Here is a 23570-nt window from a genome sequence, read left to right on the forward strand (position 1 = left end):
TCTGGATCTACCTTTTGGGTTCCCTTCTCTTAGGTGATGAGATGATGGAAGGGGTGGAAGGAGGCCTTGATTCCTCCGCCTGTCACCCGGCCCCTCCAGATCTGGTTCCGGGCACCCCCCAGAGAGAAGAAAAAGGATCCCTTCTCTTTGGGTTTGAGCATTAAGGGAAAAATGCAAAGCAGGAGGTCCACGTTGAAGATGGGGGGAAAACAGTCCCGACCACTCACCTGGGCGTCTCTAAATCCGAATAATGAAACGGCCTGAGGGAAAAAGCCCCAAAATGGAATTAGAAGAAAGCCAGTTAGGGTTTCGTTTTGTCTTGTTTTTACTACTTCTTGTGTGCTGGTAGGTAGAGAGGATATTTGTTCAAGAGTTTACATACATTATCTCATTTAATTTCTCTGTCAAGGATCCCATGAGGCAGGTTCAATTAACCCCATTTACTCGGGGGAAAATGGAGGTCCCGAGGGGTTATGTAACTTGCCCAAGGTCACCTGGTGAGTGCCAGAGCAGGGCTCGGTCCAGCCTTGTCTGACGGTGACAGCCTGGTAATAACCAGCACGCCAGGCCTTAGGCCCTGGGAGCGGAGTCCAAGTGAGGGAGCCCCGCGGGGGCCTCTGTCTTTTCAAGGCGGGTCTCTCCCAAGGCCAGGGAGGAAGGCCAGGGGGCCTGAAATTCTGGATTCTCCGAGGCAAATAGGGCCCTGTCGCGCTAGGCCAGGAATCAGCCACCGGAGGGCAGCATAGCCACAGATTTATGGGAATTTGGGGCGGGAGCGCCTGGAGTCCATCTCCCCCCTTCGCCCCATCACCCAGGCTGCTCTTATTAACTTAGGCTTCTGCCCAGCAGCGCCTGCATCACCTTAAAAATACCTCTCCTGAGAGATCGAGGCTGCTGCACGCTCCAGCCTGTGACTTCCTGATAATCCTGTGCCTCAGGACTTCTTTCCAGAACCTATAAGTGAAGAGGGACTGATAAGGAGGCAGAGACCTAGTGAGGCCAGGAGCCGCCCGGTACTTGCACGGATGGCAGGCGATGCAGAAGGAGGCGCTGGAACCCCCGAGGAAGGAGATCTATCCCTCTGCTGGGGCGGGAGGAGGCTGGCGGCCAGACCCAGGCCCCGGGGGCCAGAGCCGAGGTGCCTTCGCCGAGGTGGGGGGGCAGGAGGAAATGAGGAGGGGAAGTGAGCCAGTACCGGGCGTGTCTGGGTAGTGCCTGTGCCTCTGGGTCTCAAAGTGGCAGGGTCGCTCCTGAGGGTACGCGGGACAGAAAGGGATTCCTGGGGCTCAGACATGGCCCGCAGTTGCATCTAGTCCCGGCCTCCTGCCCCTGCCCGGGACTCTCGGGCTGCCCGCTGTTTCCCCTTGCACACCTCCCGGCCCCTCCAGAGGATGTCTGCCTCGCGTCCCGAGTCGAGCCGTCCAGGGGGACAGGAAGGCCAGGAAGGCCGGGGCTGGAAGGCCTGAGCCCTCTCCTCGCCTGTTGGTGCGCCGCCGAAGGGAAGGAGGCCCAGGGCAGGGGACAGAGCAGCTGGGGGTGCGGGGAGGGGGAGGGGGCTCCGGAGAGGCAGCTGGCAGGCGGGAAGCTGATCTGGGGGTCTCAAGTTTCTTGACATCAATTAGAGCAACCGGCCTGGGCTCATTAGTAGCCCGGGGTGCAGGGCTCATCAATAATGAATGCACCCTGCACACTGCCTCCCCCCCTGCCTGCAAGGTCACCCCGCCCTCCAGCCAGCTGCCTCACCTGGGTAAGTTCAGCAACCCCTCTTCTGGGACCTCCCTAACTCAGAGTCCCAGGGGGCAGTGTGGGAGGGTGGACAACGCGGAGGCCAAGGGGTCTCTATCACCCATCAACCACTCCTGATGCTGACTCTTGTTTGTTCCGAGTCCACCAAGAAGGGGAAAGAATGGGGGGGGGGGGTGCAGGAGGATGGACGACAGGGCCTGGGAGAAGCAGGCTTTGTGATATAGGGTTGAACAACAGGGTAGCAGGCTGGAGCTGGAGTAAGAGGACTCCCTCTGGTTGGCTGCGAGACCCTCCGTCCTCTCCCAAGGCCAGATCTGGGCAGCAGGGCCCTGAGGTCTCTGGGCCGCCGGGTCAGAACCAGACCAAGGCATCCCCGCCCCCCCCACCCCCCCAGCAATCTCTTGCCCTTAAGCTGGAACATCTTTCCTTCAAACCAGATCAGTGAGGTGAAGGCAAGAGACTGCCGAAGTCCAGAATCGGGAACTTGAACTTCTGGTACCTTCATTAGCCATCTAGTCCCAACTTCCCTACTGAACCCCCGGAACACCAGCCCCCAATCCCCTTCCCCGCCCTTGCTGTACGCAGACACCAGTCCGTACCCTTCCACCAACCTCTTCCTCCCCGCCTCCACCCTCCTTAAATCCCAAGTGTTCTAGTTCCCAGTCACACCTCCTTTCCCTCTGGCTGGGGCCGGCCTGAAGCTGGCTGCATGGCATTCTGGGAAGTCCTCCGGCCGCCCTCCCTCTTGGGGCAGGTATAGACAGGTCCAGGCTGCAGCAGCTGCATCTTCCCCAGACACCTCACAGACTCCCAGGCTCCAGCCTCATGCTGGGGTCCCCGTGGCCCGCCCCTAATCGGTCCTCCTGTTGGTCCCTAAGATCCATGCGGTACATACAGCCCCCTGACACTACATTGTGTCGGAGTCCCCATCCTCCTCTGCACCTCAAACACCCCCCAGTCCTCTTGGACCCCTGCTCACCTTAGTGGGGGATGCCCAGCGAGCGGGGCCCTGAGGCCTGAGGCCTGAGGCCTGAGGCCTGCTCCTACCCGCCCCCTGCCCGCTGCCCCCCAGCTCAGGGCTGCACAGGGCTGAGCCTCCGCTCTGGGTCCTGTATCATCTTCTGGTTGCCCCCGGGCTCCGAGCTGCGAGCTTCTCCTTCCACCCCTTGGAGCCCACGGATGGGATCTCTTCCCCGCAGACCTTCCCGGGGGGACCCCCGCGTCTGACCCCCAGCCGGAGCTCCACCTGGGATCTTGGGCCCCACCGTTCACCTCGGAAGCCCAGCCCCCTGGCATCCTGCTCCGAGTCGGAGGAACAAAGGACCTCGGGTTCTCTGCACCCCCTGGCACCCTGCAGAGGCCCGGGGGGGGGGTCCCACCCAGGCCACAGCCGCCCCCCATCTTTGCTCAGACGCAGCCCTTCCCGGGGCCCCGGCACCTCCGTCGCCCGCGCGCCCGGCAGACGCCCTGTCCCCGGCCTGGCTGCGGGGACCCCGCGAACCCAGGAGCGGGGCGCAGGGGGACCGCGGGCGCCCCTCCCCTCCCCTCCCTTCCCCTCCCCTCCCCCCGCGGCCCCTCCTCCCGCCTTCACCTGCTGCGGGCTCCGCCCCCGCCCCGCCGGCCTCCGCTCCGCCCCCGGCTCCTCCCCGGTACCCCAGCCCGGCCTCGCGGCCCCCGGGACACAGCGACGCGGAACCCCGGGCGCCGGGTCCCCAGCATGATCCTCGGTGAGTGCGCTCGCCCCCGCCCCGGCCCCGGCCCCGGCCCCCCCGCCCCTCCCCCTGCCGGGCCCGGACCCCTGCGCGCTGGGCTGCGCGGGCGAGCGGGACCCCCGCCCCGGAGGCGCCGCGTATTCATGAGGCTCATGAATATCCATGTCGGGCGAGGGGCCGGGGGAGGCGGCGGGGCCTGGAGAGCCCCGCGCGGGTGCGCCCCGGCCCGGCCCGGCCCCCGCCCCCCGCCCGGCGCCCCGGGCCCAGCGCTGCGGGAAGCGGGGGGGGGGGCAGCCCCGGGCCGTGGCTGGGGAGCAGGGGCCGGGCCGGGCCGGGGCGGGGCGGGGGGCGTCCCGGGGCCTGCGGCCGTCCTGCCCCCGCACACCCTGCCCCTGCACGCCGGGACCTGCCCCGCGCCCGCCGCCCGGCTGCCTGCCTGGGCCCCGCTTCCCGGCCTCCTCCTGCCTCCTCCTGCCTCCTCCTGCCTCCTCCTGCCTCCTCCTTCCCCCACCGCCACCCCCACCCCTGCCTTGGGCCGGGGGCACCGGGGGCACCGGGGGCACCGGGGACCCGCCAGGGGCCAGTCGGGCGGGGGAGGGGAGCCCCCGGGGCTCGGGCGGGCCTCCAGCCACCCCATCCTCATGACCTACATGGGAAGGGAGCCCGGGTGGGGGAGGAGAGGGACCAGTGGGCCTTGGGGTGCTCGGCTCCCGGACTGGCGGCTGGGGGGCTCCAGGCCGCTGCCTCCACAGAGGTGGGCAGGCCCGCTCTGCCCCCTGCCCCCTGCGGGTTGCGGGGCCCTGTTCCTGGTGGGAGACGCCCCCACACCTGTGGTCCCCTGCCCTCCCTGGGGACACCCGGCCCCCGCCTCAGCCCTCGGCTGGGTCCCTCTGCCCTTTGCCTCCCTGGCTCTTTGGCTTCCCCTCTTTCATTTGACCCCTGGTGACCTCCCAGTGGCGGCCCTCCTCTCCTTCACCCCCTTCCTTCGGCTCTTCCTGCCCCCCTCGGGCCTCTCCTCCCCGCCAGGCTCCGCACCCCTGGTCCATGAATGAGGCAAGGGAGGCATGAATGACTCGTCGCCTGCCTCCCTCTCCCGAGTCGCTCCAGCAAACAAGAGACTCCTCGCCCAGCTGGGAAGCCTAGCCCCACCCGAAGGGGACCCTCAGCCTCACATCCTGCACTCAGGCCCCCAGAGCAGAGGCTCCACATTCCTCTGGCCTGTGCAATCTCTGCAGGTTGGCGCCACCGGGGACACAGGCCCCACCCTGGGCACAGGCCCCAGGGGCAGCATCATGCTTCTCCAGGAGCACGAGCAGTGCTTCCCCTGGTCAGTGGGCTCTAACGCCGACCTTAGGGACCTGCTCAAACCTGACCAAGACCCCACCACGGGAGAAATCCCCGGGTCCACCAGTTGGACCCCAGCACATCTCCCTGGAGGACACTGTCCTTAATTCCTTCCTTGTGCCCGCCTACAGAGGGCCGGGAAGCCTGCCAGCCAGGTCCAGGCCCCACCCCCAGGACCCTTAGTAAGGCTTCCAGGTTCCAAATGCTGAGGTCCACCGAGTCCCTGTGCACGGTGGCCCTGACCAGCAGGTGGGGCCCGGCTACATGCTCAAGATCTAGACAGTGGGCCTAGGTTTAAGCAGATGGTGGTTCTGGGCTCAATCCCCTGTTCTGGGCCCTTCTTACTGTCCCCGCCACCTGGGCCCTGGGGAGAGGGGGCACTGAAGGAGGCCCTTTGCTGTCAGATTCCGAAGCTTTCCCATGGATCTTTTCTCCCTTCCCCTCCCAGCCACCTCCTCCGTTCAGCCCTGCCCCGCCTACCTCCACCCTAAGGTTATTAAGGATGTTTAAGTGGTTGTTCATAATCATCCCCTTGTTGCTTTCATCTTTGACTTCAAAGCCTTTCCAGCCCTCAGCCTGCCTCCTGTCCAGATGGGGGAAATTGAGGCAGAAGGGAACAGATACATGGGATTTGGTCAAGAATTCAAGATGCAGACGTTCAAGGCTCTCCTCTCAATCCCCAATTTTAAGCATTGCTGGGGGAGAAGCAGCGGCCAAAAGGCCTAAAGAGAAAGATGGATTAGAGATGAGGTCCCAGTCCAGACTGCAATCCAGTTCCTCCCTTGGCCCCAGAGTTTAATTCCCATCTTAACCCAGTGCTGACCGTGTGCTTGGGTTAGGGCCCTAATACCACTTGCAAGCCTAATCCCAGTACGTCTTCTCATCTCGCTCTCGCCCCGGCCCGGTCTCCGCGACCAGCACTCAGCACAGCCCTCCTGTCACGCCTCTCCAGGCTCCTGTTCCTACCAGACAGGACCACTCCCTGAGCCAGCTCACGGCGGACACTCCCATTCTTCCCCACAAGGGCTTGAGGCCGCAGGCCTGCCCTAAGACAGCCAAGGGGCTGGGACTCTAACCTGGCCGAAATCTCTGGGGAAGGGAAGAAGGAAAAGACTAGACCTCAGCGGGATGGGAGTTAGATGTGGCTTGGTTGTGGCTCGGCGCTGGAGAGGAAAGCCGAGGCGGATCAAAGTGCCTGGGGCTAGGTAGGACGTAGAAAGGGACAGATGGACATCCATCCAAGGGTCCGAGGGTTCACCCCCTCTAAAGTGCACTGGGAACGGTCTTTAATAAAACATCTGGCAATTCCCCACAGAGGCGGGCGGGGCCCTATCTGTTGGAGGCAATTACTCTAATGAGCTTCCCTCCGGAGTGGCCTGCCCCGGCTCCTCCCTGCCCTGCCTGACTTGTGCGCGGGCCGCTCGCACGCACTCCAGTTCTCGCTCCCACCCCCTCCAAACCTGCCCAAGCCCTCAGCTAGCCAGGTCTCAGAAGTCCTGATTTCCTGCCCCCCAGCCCCCCTGGGTCCTGTCCTTCCCCCACCCCATCCCCATCCCTAGTCTACCCACAAAAGGGAAGCGCTTGAAAGCCCTCCCTGCCTCTGGAGCCAGACAGGTTCAAGCCTCCCTAGCTGTGTGACCCTGGTCAGGTGCCTCCCCCTCTCGGAGCGGACTGTCTCAGGACTGTCTCCTGGTCCTCCCTGAGCTGAGGACTCGTTTATTTAGCAAACACTCAGTGGGCTCCCCTGCGGCCTGCCAGCAGCCTGCGTGGACTCACTCGATCCCCTGGACCGGTCCTGGAGGCCCAACTGCTGTTCTCGTTTGCCAAATGCGCTAGGCACCTGCTCCTGAGCCGCGGAGCCGTCCTCAGGGAGACCGGGCACGTCCCGTGCCCGGCGTCTAGGAAGCCCTCCAAAGGGGCAAGTGCGAGTGCCCTCGGAGGAGGGGAGAGGGGGCGAATCGAGAGCCCTGCCTCTGTCCTCTGCCCCTCTCCCTGTCTCGAGCACAGGAGACCCCGCAGCAAGGAGGAGGCAAAGGAACCTCCAGGTGCCCGCCTGGCTTTCTGGCCTCGGCGCCTCCTCAGTTCAGCCCTGCCTCCACCCCCCCTGCCCTCCCTCCTTCCCTCCGGGGCTCCTGGCAGTGGAAAAGATGAGTTGCTGGCCTCAGGGACCCGAAGCACCGCTCTTGCTTTCCGCCAACCCCAGGAAACGCAGGGAACTGGCCCTCCGCTCCCTCTCCTGGCGCAGGGTGCAGGCCTGCGGGCCGCCAGGCCTCCCAAGTGAGACTAGGGCCCCTCCGGGCGACGGGGCCGCCGCAGCCTTCGATTTAAATCCCAGCCCCACGCTTCCGGGCTCTGTGCCATCAGCCAAGGTTCCTAACTTCTCTGAGCCTCAGTGTCCTCGTATGTCAAATGGGCAAAGTACTTACCAGCTGCCCCCCATGGAGCCACAGTGGTCCTCACAGGGTAAATGCCATAAGACTCGGAACTCAGTGCCTGGCACACGGCGGCCCTACAACACACGGTTTTTCAATTGCCTTTTCCAGAAAGCATCTCTGTCTTCCGAGCCTGGGTGTCTGAGCGGTGGGAGCTCCAGAGGGTAGAGAGCTCGGGACAGGGTCAAGGAGCTGAGCTGCTCCGGGGCAGCACAAGTGCCAGCCCCGAACCAGCTGCTAGGGGTGGGTGCTGGGTGCCTGGGACTCTGGGAGCGCTCAGGTTTCTCTCACCATTCCTGATGCTGCCCGGGGCTCGTTAGGGCTGCCCTGGTGTGCCAGGCTGGGGGCGGGGTGCACGCGGAGGGGAGAAGCCCTGGGGGGCCAGGCCACACGCCCCTCGCCCCTCGGGCTGTCCCTGCCTCCTCTCGCCCTGTCTGTTCTCCTTCCGGCTGTCTGCCCTGGCCTCCAGCTCTGTGTCCAGCTTCTCAGCACAGTCTCTCTTTTTCTCTCTCATTTCACTCCCTTCATCTCTCCGTTGTTCACTATCCTTTTCTGTCTCAGGATCTATGTCTCCTTTCTCAGTCGCTCACCCCTGCTTCTGTCATTCTTCGCCAGCCTCCGTCTGTCTGTCGTCCTCCTCCCCCATCCCATCCCCACTCCCAGGTGGCAGAGGAGGGAAGGCACGCAGGGCTCACAAGACCCCCAGCTGCCCGAGGGCCAAAGCCAAGCATCCTGCCCTTTCCTTCAACCCTTAGCCGTCTAGAGCCCAAGCTCCCGGCAGCCTTGACCTCAGGTACCCTGGCCACCCACCCCGGCAGAAGAGAGAGACCCCTCCAGACCTTTCTGGACCAGCTCCCTGCCCCCAGCTGTGCCTGAGCCCTCCCCACCCCCTCCCTCTCGCCTCCGATTCCCTAATCCCTGCTCCCCCGCCCTCCCCTCTGCCCCACTTTTCCAGGGCTCTGATTGGCTGAGTCTACTGACTGGACTGGGGGGGAGGGGGCTGGCCAAGGTGGGGGCAGGGGGCAGAACCGAGGGAAGGGGACGCTGTCAGGCCCAGGCCCCTGGGGGGCCAGGGCCAGGCCACTGCCTGGGGGCAGCGGGCACCAGGGACTGAAGGTATGCAAAGGGCAGTGTCTATGGAGGGAGCAGGAACGGATCCCGGGGTACCCTCTGCCCCAGTAAGGTCAAGGGAGGACGGGGCCAGGCTTGCAGCCTCCTGGCTTTGCCTTTGTTCCTGGGAACCCCCGTTGTTGGCAGGGGGTTGCTGGAGCAGTGAAGGGCAGCCAGGACAGCGAGGCCGCAGAAGGGAGCTGGGCTAGCGGAAGCCACGGGGGCCCTGAGGGCCTTGGCCCACCCCCTTTGGAGCCTGGCAAGGTTCCTCCGTGGCTCTGAGGGGAGGAGAAGGCTTCAGGGGTGGGTGGGTAGTGGAGGGGCTCGCCTGGACTTTCATTTCCCCTTGGGGTCAGACCCAGGCGTTCCCCTCCCAGAGGCCTGGGTTGACGGTTCCTCCTGCAGAGCTGGAGCTGAACCCTCCCAGGGAGACAAAGGGGCAGGTTGGGGCAGGGGGCTCTGAGAGTGCGCCCAGGCAGCCCACGGCCCAGAGCAAACGCCACTCACCTGGTCCCTATCCCCGGCGATGTCACAGTTCACTAGGAATTGCGACTGGGACAAATCTCGGCTCTTTGGGCAGCCTGACTCAGTAGCCCTCCTCCGAGTCTAGGCCTCAACATGCCCCTCTGGGCAGTGGGATGCATCACCGGCCAGACTCTGTTCTCCCCGGGGTGAGACCTAGCCTTTGGGGCTCGTTGGGGGAAAACCAAACCGGAAGAAGGGAGTGACCAGAGCCACGGGGCTCCCGAGCCCTGCTGATCCAGCTCTTCCTGGGTCTGTAAGATGCCTAAAGGTCTTGGGGGAGGGAGGCTGGAGAAGGGGGAAGTGAAAACCACCCAGAAGGGAAGGAGTGGTCTGCACCCTCCCCTGGGCCCACAGGGCACTGTGCTCCGTTGCTCCGAGCCAGCCAGCGAGCAGGGGAAGTGTGTGTGCATGGGGTCACACTTCTGAGTGTGGGGGCGCCTGCTGGGGAGTGGGACTGGCAGGTGTGGGTGGGGCTCCCAAGCTCCGACCTTCCTGCCCCACGTAATGTTTTCTCTGCCCTTCAGGCAGCCTGAGCCGGGCAGGGCCCCTCCCTCTGCTTCGGCAGCCCCCCATCATGCAGCCCCCGCTGGACCTCAAGCAGATCCTGCCCTTCCCACTGGAGCCGGCCCCCACCCTGGGCCTCTTCAGCAACTACAGCACTGTGAGTAGCAGCCTGCCTGCCTGCCTTACCCCCCGGAGCCCCTGGCCCCTGCTGTCCCTCCACCTCACCCCTGCCCTCTTTTCCTCTTGCACCTGGTTCCCTACCTCCTCTGAGGACGCCACCTGCCTGGCTCCCAGGCCGCTGCAAGCGCTGTTGGCTCCCTGCTATACGGTTAGCAACAGTAACAACAGGAGCTGACATTTGCCCGGCTCCCACTATGAGCCAGAAGGTGTGCTACGGGCTTCATGTGAATCCTCTGCTGGAGCCCACCACCTAGAGCAGTGGGGCCTGGAGTGCTGATTGTGACTACAGGCAGGTGGGAGGGGCGACAGGTGCTGAATCCAGGAGGGAGTAAGCAGGGCCCCAAGCCTGCCCGTCCGTTCGTCCGTTCGTAACCTCTAGCTCTCGGGAGCACGCAGCTGGGAGGGCAGGGCCAGCGGGGTGGGCCTCAGAGGGCTAGCGAACTGGCCCCGGCTTAATGGACTATGAAATAGGGAGCCACCTCACCCCTGAGCAGGAAAGGGACTCGGGGACAGCGGTGTTTGAGGAGGGGCAGTGGGACGGCTGGCTGAAAGGGAGCGGAGGCCGGAGGCTGTCCCGCCTGGGCCAGGGCAGGGCCGCGAGGGTACAGTAGGGAGGAGGCAAGGAAATATTCATAGGCCATGGCGCCCACCTGGTGCTTGGGGCGGGGGGAGAATAGAGAGGATGATCGAGGCTGACCCCAGGATTCAAGTCTCTGTGGCTGGATGAAGCCACCTTGGCGGGGGACACAGGTCTGCAGGAGGAAGTGGGTCTGGGCTGAGGCCGCTGAGCTCATGTCAGGACCCGGCGAGCTGGTATGCGAGCGGCATGGAGTCAGAAATGCCTGGCACACGGTTGGATTTGGGGCCCGGAGAGTGGGCTGGAGCTGGAGGTCTGGAGGAAGCTGGCAGCTCGGCTCCCGCAGGCCCCGGCAAGGCCCCCGCACGGCCCCGGCTAGGCCCTGGCTACCGGCTAGCCCCGGCTAGACCCGACTAGGCCCTGGCAAGGCCCTGACTAGGCCCCGGCTAGGACCCGGCTAGGCCCCGGCAAGGCCCCCGCAAAACCCCGGCAAGGCTCCAACTAGGACCTGGCTAGGCCCTGGCATGCCTCCACAAGGCCCTGGCTAGACCCCGGCAAGGCCCCAGCAAGGCTCCGACTAGGACCCGGCACGGCCCCGGCTAGACCCCAGCTAGACCCCGACTAGGCCCCGGCTAGGACCCGGCTAGGCCCCGGCAAGGCCCCGCAAAACCCCGGCAAGGCCCCAGCAAGGCTCCAACTAGGACCCGACTAGGCCCCGCACGGCCCCGAGGCCGCAAACGCGGACTGACCGACCGGGCGGCGGCTGCTGTGTCTATACCCATGTCACTGCGTCTTCACCGCAGCCCGGCAAGGTGGACGTTGTCATTCCTGCTTCACAGCTGGCAGGGCCAAGACCCCGGCCCGAAGGTTTTCGTCATTTACCTCAATCGACACAGTATGTGCCGAACGAATGACGTGAACCCATAGCCTCTGACCCCCCACGGAGCTCCCCTTACTTCCAGCTGCTTCCTCCAAACTCCTCCCAGAGAATCCAGGTGAACATTTGCGTTGCACCCTGAGGTGTGCAAAGTGTTTCTCGGGTCTCAGTCTTTGTAGCGCCCCTGGGGAAGCTGTTGTTTCATCCCTGTTTCACAGATGAGAAAGTCGCGTCCTGACTATAAGCAAGGCCCCGTTCTAGACACGATGGACACATGAGGGCAAACACTCAGACAGGGTCCAGTCTCGAAAGAGCTCATATTCGGGAGAGAAACGTAGACATCTCTGCAGCGACCTATAACACAAAACAGAGCAAGGGTTATAGATACTGGGACAGAGACGCTGACAATGACTCGAGTGAACAAAAAAGAATGTTAGGAGCCTACTGTGTGCTGGGCACTGTGCCAGGTGCCAGGGACATAGGACTTTGTGCCCTTGGGGAGCCCGTGCTTGGTAGGAAAGATAACAAGTTAGCAGCTACCCTACAGTGTGAAAAGAGCCGCGTCAGAAGCATTTAGCTTATAGGGGAACCCAAGGGGGTGTCGAGAACGACTTGCTGAATGAGGTGGTGCCTGAGGGACCAACCTGAGCTGAGCAGGAGAAAGAGAACAGAGGAAAAAAGGACCGAACCCGGAGCAGGGGACAGATGATTTGGGCTTTGAAGAATTATTAGTAGGATTCTAAAAGGGGCCTTAGAGAACATTCCAGACGGGAGCAGTTAGCATGAACAAGGGCTAGCAAAGAGCACGTGAGGAAGTGCAATTGATCCAGTTTGACCAGAGCAGAAGGTGCTGGAAATACTTTCCCCTGCCTGCACAGCGCATTCACACTTACCCTGAGGTCTCCCATCATTTTCCTCATTTAAAAAAAAATGTTTTATTTATTTATTCATGAGAGACAGAGAGAGAGAGAGAGAGGCAGAGACACAGGCAGAGGGAGAGGCAGGCTCCATGCAGGGAGCCCGACGTGGGACTCGATCCCGGGTCTCCAGGATCACGCCCTGGGCCGAAGGTGGCGCTAAACCGCTGAGCCACCCGGGCTGCCCTTGTCCCCATTTTATAGATGAGGAAACGCAGAGCGAGGGAGGTTAAGTGACTTGCCCAAGGCCACAAGGCTAGTCCATGCACATGGGAAGTGCGGGGTTGCTGACTCCCCCGGAGTTCCCGGCTCCACTGCCTCTAGTAGGGACTAGCTATTTAAACTTAAAGCCATAAAAAAAAATAATAATAAAATAAAAGAATAAATAAAATAAAAAATAAATGTAAAGCCATGAGCGCTGATACGCCGGGAGTGCCGGCCGCACCCACTTTAGGCATTTGACTGGCAGGATTTGAACTGGCCTCCCAACACTACTGGCTGTGCGACCTCAGGCAAGCTGCTTTGCGACTCTGACCCTGAATTTTTCCAGCTGTAAGACAAGATCGTAAGAGAAGTAACGCAGCAGAGGCTGTTGTGAGAGCCGTGTCTCACCATCACGATGCACAAAGGGTTCAGTGTCGTTCGCTGCTGCGATCACGTTATTGCCGTTATTTTTATTTAAGAGAGGATCAGAGAGAGAGAGGTGGTATGGCCAAGGCCTCGGGCACTTGGGATAAGCAGAATTGGGCAGCGGGAAGAGGGGGAGGCTCCGGCTAAGGAAATGGAGGCGCCGCTGGAGGGGGCGGGGATGCAACCTGGCTCCCCGAGACGTAGAGAAGCCAAAGGAGAGAGCGTGGCGGGCTGCATCAATAGTGTCAAATTCTGCAGGGGAACGAGGACTGCAGAAAAGCTGCAGACGGGCCTCTGGCAGCACCGTGCAGCCGATCCGGACGTGGCTTTGGAGTCAGGCTGCCCGGGTTTAAAGTCAGATCCTGGTCCAGCCACTTAACTAGCTTATGACCTTGGGCAAATTATCTGACCTCTCTAAACCTCGGCCCCCTCCTCTATAAAATGGAGATAATCATAGTACTTATTTTGAATAGCGGTGGAGATTAAATTAGATAATCCACGCAAAGAGCTGGGTACAGGGGCTGGCACATTGCAAGGGCTCAGCCGCCGTGTGGTGGTGGTGGTGGTGGTGGTGGTGGTGGTGGTGGTTTTATTACTCCTCGCAGGGCCTCCCCCTCCCTGGGCTGAGAGCTCCAGGTGTCTCCGCTGCTGGGGCCGCCCTCCCCCTTACACCCCTGGCCACAGCAGGCTTGCCTCTGCCCTGGGACCTCCCGTTGTGTCCCGAAGAGACGTCTCTACATCCGGTCCCCCGCTCCACTCACCCCTCTGTCCTGGGCGGAAGGGAAGGGGAGAGGTGAGGGCGCGGGGAGCCTAAGAGGGGCGCAGACGGGGCGGGGCGGTTCTGCGGTTCTCCCCGCAGCCCCGCGCTGCGCCGCCGCCGCCGCCAGGGGGCAGCAAGCGCACGGGACAGGCGGTCCTGGGGAGCGCGGCCGTCCGGCAGGTGGCGGGCGGCGGCCGCGGGGAGCGGGTTAGGGACCGTGTCCGCAGGCTGGGGTCGCTCCTGCTCCGGGCCCCCCCGCAGCCCCACCGTCCGCGGGACCCAGCGAGGGAGCAGACGCCCAGGTGCCGGGGCGCGACTGCCCCTCCCCGGAAGGGGGGCTGGGAAAGGGCGAAGGGGTCGCGAGCAGGGCGGCCAGGACAAGGGGCGTCTGCGGACCTGGAGGAGGGGCTGTCGCAAAGGGCCGGGGGCCGGGCCGGGGCGAAGGGATGGCGGAGGGGAGAGGCGGCCGAGCTAGACACCCCGCGTCGCCCCAGGCTTGGGGGGGACCCCGCGCCCAGCCAGGGTCCTTGGCGGAGAAACCGAGGTCACCGGGCGGGTCCTGCTCGCCGCACCTGGATGCGGACCCCCCTCCTCCCCGCCTCCCGCAGCCCCGCTTCCCCGCGCTCGGGCCCCGCCCCCGCGCCGCCCCAGGCCCCGCCCCCGCGCCGCCCCAGGCCCCGCCCCCGCGCTCGGGCCCCGCCCACTCCCGCCCGGGCCCCGCCCCCGCGCTCGGGCCCCGCCCACGCCCCGCCCCCGCGTCTGGCCCCGCCCCCGAGCCCGGCCCCGCCCACGCCCCGCCCCCGGGGCGGGCTCCCGGCCCCGCCGGCCCCGCCTCCCCTCCCCGGGCCGGCCCCGCCGCACAGCCCCGAGCCACCCGGGCAACGAGCGCCGCGTCCCCGGCCTGCCCGGCCCGGCTCGGGTGCCCCGCCCGGGTCCGCCACGCCGGGCCATGGAGTCGCGGCCCCCGGGGCCCCGCAGGGTAAGCCCCCCGGCGCCCCTCCCCGGCCCCCGCCGCTGCCGCAGCCGCAGCCCCCCCGCCCCGCCGGCCCCCGCAGCCGGCCCGTCCCTCTCGCCCGGTCCCGGGCTGTGCGGCCCTCCCATCCCCCACGCCTGGCGCGGCCCCGAGCAATCCCCGGGTCGCGGCCGGCGCCCCCGACTCGGCCACCGCGCCGGCCCCCCCTCGGCCTCTCGCCCCGGCGGCCCAGATGCTCGGACTCCCCATCAGGTCCTGCGTGCGCCCCCAGGTGACCACGCCGCCGGATGCCTCATCCCATCCCGGCATCACCTCTCCCCCCAGCCTGCACCTGCTCTTCAGACCCCCCTGGGCCGCTCTCTCCTACGTCAGTCCCTCAGGTCTTCCCGTCCCGGAGACCCCAGCCTCCTTCCCCTTCCACCTCTGTGGGGTGCGGGGGAGGGGGACGGGGCAGCGGGGCGCTCCCACAGGGGGCAGCGGCTTCCATCAGATAAAGGGCAGTGGAAGGAAATCCAATCATGCCCCCCCCTCGTGTTCCTGATCTGGTTTCCTCCCTTCCCTCCCCCTTGCCCTTCCTGATTCCTTTTGCCCCAGCTCAGGGAGGAGTCCCCTTCACGTCTGCTGCTGGAGGGCAGGTGGGAGAGGCGGTGCCGACCTTTCCAGGCCGTGTCCAGGCCGCAGTGCCGGGGAAGGGGCTCTGGAGGGGAGCGGCTGTGGGAGCTGCTGGCCTCCCCCCTCCCCAGAGAGCCCTCATCTAGGTCACCAGGGCCTCTTGACCTTGGCCCGGAGCGGCACTTGGGTGGCTCACATTCCACCTGCGCAGGGATTGGGCCCAGGAGCCCTCACCTTCAGCCTGGTGTCTCCTCAGTTCCTGGAGGAGAGGCTGGGAAGGACCCCCGGCCCTGGGTTGATGCCCTCCTCCCCATCCCACCCCGCCCGGCACCCCCCACCCCTAGTTGATGTTTCTGGACTTAAACCTGAGGATGGGTGTGTGCAGGAGGGAAGGCTCTCCACCTGGAGGAGGGACCCAAGTGGGGCAGGGACCATTCTCCCAGGGTGGATACTGGGATGGTCAGCCCACAGGTCGTCCTCAGGGCGCTCTGGGGAGCAGGCTGGGGTGATGGGTGGGGCAGGGACAGAACTGGGGCCTCTGCTGTCCCCTCTCCATCCCACTCCTCTCTCCCTGCTGCTGTCCTCGACTTAGGTTTCCAGGCCCAGATTGGGTTTCTGTTTGGGCTGAATTCCATTCCCCACCCAGCATGGGAGGAAGCCCAGGGGCTGAGGAGAACTCCCTGGGCAGGGGGCGGGGGCGTCTCTGGATAGGGAGGACTGACGCCTGGAGACTGGGAGCCCCAGAGCAGTCGCCCGTCTCCCCTTTCTGATTAAAGCCTGTCTCCAACTTGGTCTGTCTTTCTTTCTGCCAAACGCATCATACATTCACACAGATAAACACACAGCCGAAGATTACACAACCTGACCATTCATGGCGTCGCCAAAGCCCCCGACACAGAAATGTTGATGCATCAATGATGTACACACAGCACATGACACTCCTTCACACTCCACCCATGCACAGATTGATCACAGCCTGCCCAGACACACGCAGTCACACCCATTCTTCCCTTGTTTGGCTCCTCTTTGACTAGGACCTGGGCTTCCAGGAGGTGAAAAATGAGCTACTTGAAAGGAAAGAGGCTGCTTCCAGCCAGGGGCAGACCAAGTGACGGGACACCCGTCCCTCAGACCGGTCACCCAAACGCGGTCTCGGCTCTCGCCTCTACTGCCATTTCTCGGGGATCCGAAGCCCCGTCCCCGACGTTGCCCCCAAGCAGCCAGGGGAGCTCCGGGGGAGAGTCAGGATATGTGGACTCTCCGGAGTCCAACCACCTTCCTCCGCCAGCTTCAAGTCCCCGTCTCTGTCTGTTGTCTTCCTGGGAGCCACTGAAGACCTGGGCACAGGGAAGGGGCTCGGCTGAGAGCTAAGGAACCCCAAGCCCCAGCAACTATTTTTCACTTGGCCCTTCCACCTAAAAGACAAGGCCTCAGCTGTTACTTGGTTCCCTTCTTAGAGGTCCCAGCCATCATTCAATCCTCCTCGGCCTGGCTACAGTCCAGTCCTGCCTCTCCCTGGCCGCCCCGGGGGCCAGAGGGAGGAGCACTGTGCAGGGAGGCAGTTTCCGTGCGTCTCTAGGCCCCTGGCTTCATCCCCTGATAGCCGCAGGCCTCAGAGAGAAACTCCCATCCTCTCCCCTCCTCATGTGAACCCTTGGCAGGAGCCTGCAAACACATCTGCTGACCCAGGGTGGGGGCAGAGACTGTTCCTAATCACACCCAGCCCCACAGCCCTGCCCCAGGCAAAGAGTTCAGAAGATCTCCCGGCTGCCTCAGGCCAGCCGGCTTCGTAGTTTCCCCTACTAATTCCCCTTTATTAGCTACAGCCACCTACTTCCTCCTGAGTTTTCCACTCTGTTTAGACTTGCTGCCTGAAAGAGGTGTAGGGGGCGGGTTAGGGCAACCTGGGGCCCACGGGAAGCTGGGAACGTCTGTCTCCCAGGGCCAGAAGCTTGGCTTGGTAGCACCTTGCCCCAGACAGAGCAGGACCAGGGGCCAAGCCTCAGCGAAGGCCCCGCGGCCAGGCTGCTTCGGGACCTGCCGTCTGTGGGACCCTGGTGGGTGGGCCCAGCCGTGGGTCCAAGAGCCTTGGATCGCGGGCTGTGATGAGCTGAGGCCGGTTCCAGCCCGGCTCGGGGCTCCTCCCGTGAGGAGCCTCTGTGTCCCGAGTTGGGGCCAGGCCGTCCCTGCCGGGGCCGTGGACACTGGGCCGGGAGGGAATCGGGGGACAGGCCCAAAGGCCTAGGCAAAGGGGGGGTGGACAGGAGGTGCCGGGGACTCGGGTTCAGCCCCGCCGCCACGTGGGGGATGATGGACACGAGCCTGTGCTGGGGCCCCGGCTCACCCCAGCCTGCCTCCGCAGATGGACCCTGTGCAGAAGGCCGTCCTGTCCCACACTTTCGGGGGGCCCCTGCTCAAGACCAAGCGGCCCGTCATCTCCTGCAACGTCTGTCAAATCCGCTTCAATTCCCAGGTAAGGGCCCACCGGCGGCACGGCGGGAGGGCAGAGGCCGGGCGCTGGGGGCCCCGGGCAGGGGAGGGGGCAGGGGGGCGGGGGGGGGGGTGGCCGGGAGGGCCCGGAGGGGCCGTGCGCTCGACGTGCAGCAGGCCATCCGGAGGCCGCCGCTGGGCAGCCGCGGCCGAGGGCCTGGCACGCAGGGGGCCATGAGGCACGGGCCCCGCTAGGGCACCGACTCCGCTGCCGGCCTGCGCCCCCTTGGCCCCGCGGGCCCCTCCCCTGCCGGCCTCCTCCCCCCGCCCCCCTTGCCCATGCACAGAAGCCCCCCAAGACGCAGCCCCTAGATGGCAGGCCTCCCAGCCGCCCTCGCGCTGGGGCTCCCCTGGGACTGCATGTGGGCCTGCCGGGGACTTGCGGGGCGCAAGTTCTGAGAGCTTTTAGGGAAAAGCAGCAGAGCTTCATTCTGCTGAGTAGGGGGAAGTAAGCCATGTTCTGTGTCTCTCCGCAGTCCGCACGCGCGCACACACGCGCACACGCGCACACCCGCGATGCCGGGCTCCACAGACTGCTCCCCCTCCCACCCCTGGCTGTCGATCTTGTTTTCCTGCCCGTCCACACTTTTTTTTATTTCTACTGTGTCCCTGTCTGGGTGACCTTGTGGCTCCGGGATTGTATATTGTTCAGAATAAACAGGAGATGCACATGGGAGTGGGGGTGGAGCCAGAACCAACTCAGCTTAGGTCTTTCCTTCACCTGCACCCCGGCACCCCCTCTGCCAGCTCTGGCTCCCCTCGCCGTGGAGGGTCGAGGACTAGGGGGCCAGGGGGCGCATGCAGGCTGCCCTCCACTCTTTGGCCCTCCCCTCCCCTCCCTGACCAAGTGGCGGTGTTTTGACAGCTGTCTCTCTCTCCAGAGCTGGGCTTGGGGCCAGGGTCCTCCAGGGTGTCCACAGAGGCTTCAGGAAAAATGAGAACCAGGGGGGAGTAGTCGGGATAGAGCCCAGGCCTCAGGGCTCTTGGGACTCCCGGCCTGAGTGCGGAAGCAGTGAAGGCTGGAGCCCAGGGTCGGGAGACAGGCACAAGAGGCCAGGGGGCCACGGACGCTGGCTGGCTGGGTTCAGGATTCCTTCTCGCAGACCCAGGTGAGAGCCCGAGTCAGCAGCCAGGCCCTGGGTGCGGCGGTAGGGAGGAGCCTGGCCTAGGTGAGCATCCAGGTCCCCAGCCCCTCGACCTTGAGGAGCTAGTCCGAACCCCAGGAGTAACCCGCCCTCCTTGGCCGGGACTTCACGCGTCTCCGGCGCGGGGGGAGACGGCCGCAGCCTGCCGAGGCCACCCCAGGGCCCGAGGGAGCTCGGCGGGGAGGACGGGCAGCTCGAAGGTGATCTCAGGCTCCATTTTCTTCCTCCGTCCCTAAGAGCCAGGCTGAGGCCCACTACAAGGGCAATCGCCACGCCCGAAGAGTCAAAGGCATCGAGGCTGCCAAGACGCGAGGCAGGGAGCCCGGCGCCCGGGAACCCGGAGACCCAGCTCCCCCGGGCGGCGCCCCCCCAAACGGGGATGGTGTAGCGGCCCGTCCAGGTGTGTCCGAACCCGACCCCCCCACCGGTTCAACTGCTCCTCTGTTCTTCCCCTCTTCCCAGAAGTCTCCTCTGCTTTCATCTCCCTCCTCCTCACCCCCACCCCACCCTACCCAAGGTGAGTCCTGGAGCCAAGCACAGTGATACAGAGTTTCCATCGTGTCACCCCCACTCCCGCCCCAGCATCCCCCCGTCTGTCCTCCCCGCCGCCTAGTGACTCAGAGAGGGGCTAGGGTGAGGCCAGACTCGCTCCAATCCAGGGAGAGGCTCCTCCATCTTGGGGGGGGGCAGGGAGGGCCCAGGGCCTGCCCCCCAGGGTTCCCCGTGGGGGAGACCGAGAGCTCAGGAGACCCCAGCCACCCCCTGGATGGTCTCAGGTGGTCTCCGGACCTCCCTGGGCCAAAGTGGTCTTTCCTGGGAATGAGGCTTTAAGATGCTCCAGGTCTTTTCCAGGTTTACCAAAAGCAAGTCTGAGATTCCTTCTCCCCCATGGCTGGTGGCCACCCTCCATCACGCTCCCAGCCCAGAAATTGAAAGGAAGGCGTATCAAGGCAGGAGGATGCGAGCCTCCCCCTCCTGGGATTACCACATCAGCTCTCGGTCATGAGCACCCCGGAGGACCCAAATACCCCCATTCCCTCTTCTCCTTGCCTGTCCTTTCTGCCCCGCCCCCAGGAGAGTGAGAAGCAGGCATCGGCGTCACCGGCGTGGGAACCAGGACCCCACTGGGCGCACACCCCCGGGGGCACGGATAGGGCAGGCAGCGGAGTCTTGATGTGCTCTGGCCGCTTCTTAGCCTGATCATCGTGTTGTTGTGTTTTTTTTTTTAAGATTTTATTTATTTATTCATGAAAGAGACACAGAGAGAGAGAGAGGCAGAGACACAGGCAGAGGGAGAAGCAGGCTCCATGCAGGGAGCCCGATGCGGGACTCGATCCTGGGACTCCAGGATCACGCCCTGGGCTGCAGGCGGCGCTAAACCGCTGAGCCACCCGGGCTGCCCTGATCATCCTTTTTTAACTTGGCAACGTCTCTATAAAATGGGGATGGGGTGGTGGTGGCGGCGGTGGCTGACATCCCTTGGCTGTCACTGTTCTGGTGCTTTATGTGTCTTATTACCTCATTTAGCGAGGCCCATCCACTGGCTGATCTCTGAGGAGACCGGACACTGCCCTCCTTTGTAAACCATGAAGCCCCGACCCCGACTGAGATGGGGTGCGCCCCCTGGGCTGAAATGGAGGTGCTGGGAGACGGAGATGAGAAATAAAGGGAGGCGGCACAGGGTGGATAAGCGAACGCACGCCCGCGGGCAGGGCCCCCCACCCGGGCCCGCCCCGCTGCCAGCCTCCCCACGACCCGGAAACTGGATCGGCCGCTGGAGCAAGAACGGGAGGGAGCGCTAGAGTTTCCCCGCGCAGAGGCCAGAGCCCAGCGCCGAGGGCTGCGGCCTGTGCATCTTTAATCAAGCCATGAATTATACAGCAGCCTGCATCCCTGCTCCCTCTCCGGTTCTGCTCTTGCTATTGCCCTTTTGCCGCGTCTGTAACTGTCTCTCCTGACCTCTCGGGCTGCGCCTGCCCCTTCCTAGAGCGCTTTGGCAGGCCTCCCTAGGGACTGGGCAGGACTCTGGGAAGGGGCTGGCCAGGCAGGCAGCCCGGGCCGGGTGGTAGGCCATTGAGGGGCAAGTCCTTGTTCCGTGCCTCTCCCCGTGGCCAGGCTGGGTGCCAGCTTCACCCTGAAAAGGAGGCCACTGGGGCTGGACCCCTCAACCGTTCCCAGCTTCTGGAGCATGAGCCAGGCGTTGGAGCCTCACACCCAGCCTGCAGCAGCTAGACCACATCTGGCTCCGGCCCAGGGCATGAGAGCATGCATGTTGTCACAGGGTGGGGACTCCTGGGCCCTTGCCCTCCAGGAAATGAGGGTGGGTTTCCTCCACATAAGGAATCGTCTCCGAAACCATCTGGGGTGACCCCTCTGTTTCTCCCCTAACAACAGTTTCCATGGAGAATGGACTGGGTCCAGCCCCGGGATCCCCAGAGAAACAGCCTGGCTCCCCATCTCCTCCCAGCATTCCGGAGACTGGTCAGGTACAACCAAGGGTGAAGGCGGGACTCCAGCCCCAGCTGCCCTGCCGGGGGGCAGCAAGGAAGAAGAGGAAAAGGCCAAGCGGCTGCTCTACTGTGCTCTGTGCAAGGTGGCAGTGAACTCCCTGTCCCAGCTTGAGGCTCACAACAAAGGTATGGCCTCTCCTACCCCCACCCCTACTCCCCTCTTCTCAGCCCACTCCTGCTCCCTACCTCCTAGCCCCGCTGGTTTCCAACATCCTGGACCCTCCGAGGCTTACCAGCCCATCTCCCTCCTTCATCATGTGCTCCCTTCCTTAGCTAACTCCTCTGCCTGACTTAACCTCTTCACCTGCGACCCCGTCCCGACCCACCTTGCCTTCGGGGGCACCCACAAGGGGCTTGGAAAATCCCCACACTTGATGCTCCCTCGTATTTTGTTTTAAAGATTTTATTTATTTACTCATGAGACACACACAGAGAGAGAGGCAGAGACCCAGGCAGAGGGAGAAGCAGGTTCCCTGCGGGGAGCCGGATGCGGAATCCCCGGACCCTGGGGTCACGCCCTGGGCTGAAGGCCGCTGCTAACCCTCTGGCCCAGGGATCCCGCGGCTCATATTTTAATTGGGAACATGCTTGTCACCTAGTAGGCCTGGAGGGTTTTCCTCCACCCTTACCTTCAGCCTTCCGCGCTCCAGGTACTAAGCACAAGACCATTCTGGAGGCCCGAAGTGGGCTGGGCCCCATCAAAGCTTACCCTCGCCTGGGGCCGCCCACTCCCGGGGAACCGGAGGCCCCTGCCCAGGACCGAACCTTCCACTGTGAGATCTGCAATGTCAAGGTCAACTCGGAGGTCCAGCTGAAACAGGTGGGCCCCAGGCCGTCCCCAGGGGCTCGGGGGAGCGCTGCTCCCTAAGGCCGGAGGGGAATGGGGAACCTCCAGGGTCTGCCCGGGCTCACAGCCCCCTGCACCCACCCCCGCAGCACATTTCCAGCCGGCGGCACCGAGACGGCGTGGCCGGGAAGCCCAACCCGCTCCTGAGCCGTCACAAGAAGCCTAGGGGCGCGGCGGAGCTGGCGGTGAGGCCTGGGCGCGGGGAGGGGAGGGGGGGCGCAGGGGGAGGGGCGCGGAGGGGAGGGGGACACGGGGTGGGGCAGGGGGCGCGGGGGGAGGGGGGCCTGCTGGGGTGGGGGCGGGGGGCGGGGTTGCGGGCCGCGGGGTGACCCCTGCGCCCGCCCCTCTCCCCCCTGCAGGGCACGCTGACTTTCTCCAAGGAGCTGCCCAAGTCCCTGGCGGGCGGCCTGCTCCCCAGCCCCCTGGCGGTGGCTGCGGTGATGGCAGCGGCCGCGGGCTCCCCGCTGTCCCTGCGCCCCGCCCCGGCCGCGCCTCTCCTCCAGGGACCGCCCATCACCCACCCCTTGCTCCACCCGGCCCCCGGGCCCATCCGAACTGCGCACGGACCCATCCTCTTCTCCCCCTACTGACCCGAACCCCCAGCCCCCCCCGTGCGACCCCCCACCTCCAGCCGGGACCCAGGCCTCCAGGCTCCAAGCCTGCCCCCACTCCCGGCGCTCCCTGAATGATCTCTCTCCTTCCCCCCCGCCCCGAGGTACGGGGTTCCAGGAAAGGGGAGGGGTAGCGGGGGAGGGGGGCTTCAGAAGGGGGGGAACACCCCAGATCTCAGGGAACCCCGCCCCCTGCCCTTCCCTCTCCCCTAGAAAAGGGGGGGCCGTCTCACCCCCGAGCCCCCTTGGAGACACCCCCCCTCCCAAAAGCCATGTCCATTCAGCCCTTCCCCCCCAAACCTAGCACAAAACGGGGTTCACAAGCCATGGTCGGAGTCCGGGGGGCAGAAATGGATTTTCCTGGCAATAAGCGGACTCTGGGACTCCGGCCCCCTGCCCCCAAACTGAAGCGCTTCCGTGAACACCCCCGTCCTCCGCAGGGGGAGGGGAGCAGGCGGGGTCCTGGGTCCCTCCAAAGCACTTGGGTGTTCCCGCCTGCAACCTCACTGTGCCCGGCGCACCTTGCCCGACCCAGGCCCCGGGGGCGCGGGGCCGCTCGGGGGCATCTCCGGCACTTGGGTGGGACCAAGTAGATGCCCCCACAGGCCCCTCCCTCACCTCCTCCTCCCCACCCAGTCTGGATTCCATTCTTTTCACCAGCACCCATCGCCCAAGGGGTACCGAGGGGGGCAAGGGGTGTCCAGTCCAAGCCCACCCCCGCCTCGCCTTCCGCAAAACTGTGAGCAAAAAGCAATAGAAGCCTCGCCCCCGCCCCGGCCCTTTCCGCAGGATTCGCTGAGTCTGTAGCCTCCCCCGTCCCAGCTCCTAGACCTCGTGGCTGTCCCCCCACCAGACACCCACTACTGCACAACTCGGGCGGGGCGTGACCTCCCCGCCTCCGTGGTTTCCGTGTCGTCAGCCCCGCCAGCAGCCGACCCGGAGGGGGACGGGCCCCACTGGCCTTCCCGTCCCCACCAACTCTTACGCTTGACGATGTAGCAACCCCGGCCCCCCCACGTCCTCCCCTCCTCTCCTTGACAATAAAGTCTGGATTCGTTGCCCTCCGTC

At 64.6% G+C, this 23570-nt stretch overlaps 1 protein-coding gene across 1 annotated transcript; it reads left to right on the forward strand.

The window, feature by feature from the left end:
* Positions 1-3351: 3351 nt before the first annotated feature.
* Positions 3352-23570, forward strand: ZNF385A (zinc finger protein 385A). Its single transcript, XM_025458687.3, is given in 9 exon segments — positions 3352-3473; positions 9394-9530; positions 17262-17372; positions 18772-18934; positions 20929-21015; positions 21018-21170; positions 21695-21864; positions 21981-22076; positions 22251-23570. Coding segments are annotated over 9 exon segments (1158 nt in total). The 5' UTR covers positions 3352-3463; the 3' UTR covers positions 22482-23570.

The sequence above is a fragment of the Canis lupus genome, chromosome 27 (assembly GCF_003254725.2).
Source record: "Canis lupus dingo isolate Sandy chromosome 27, ASM325472v2, whole genome shotgun sequence".
NCBI classification, from domain to species: Eukaryota; Metazoa; Chordata; class Mammalia; order Carnivora; family Canidae; genus Canis; species Canis lupus.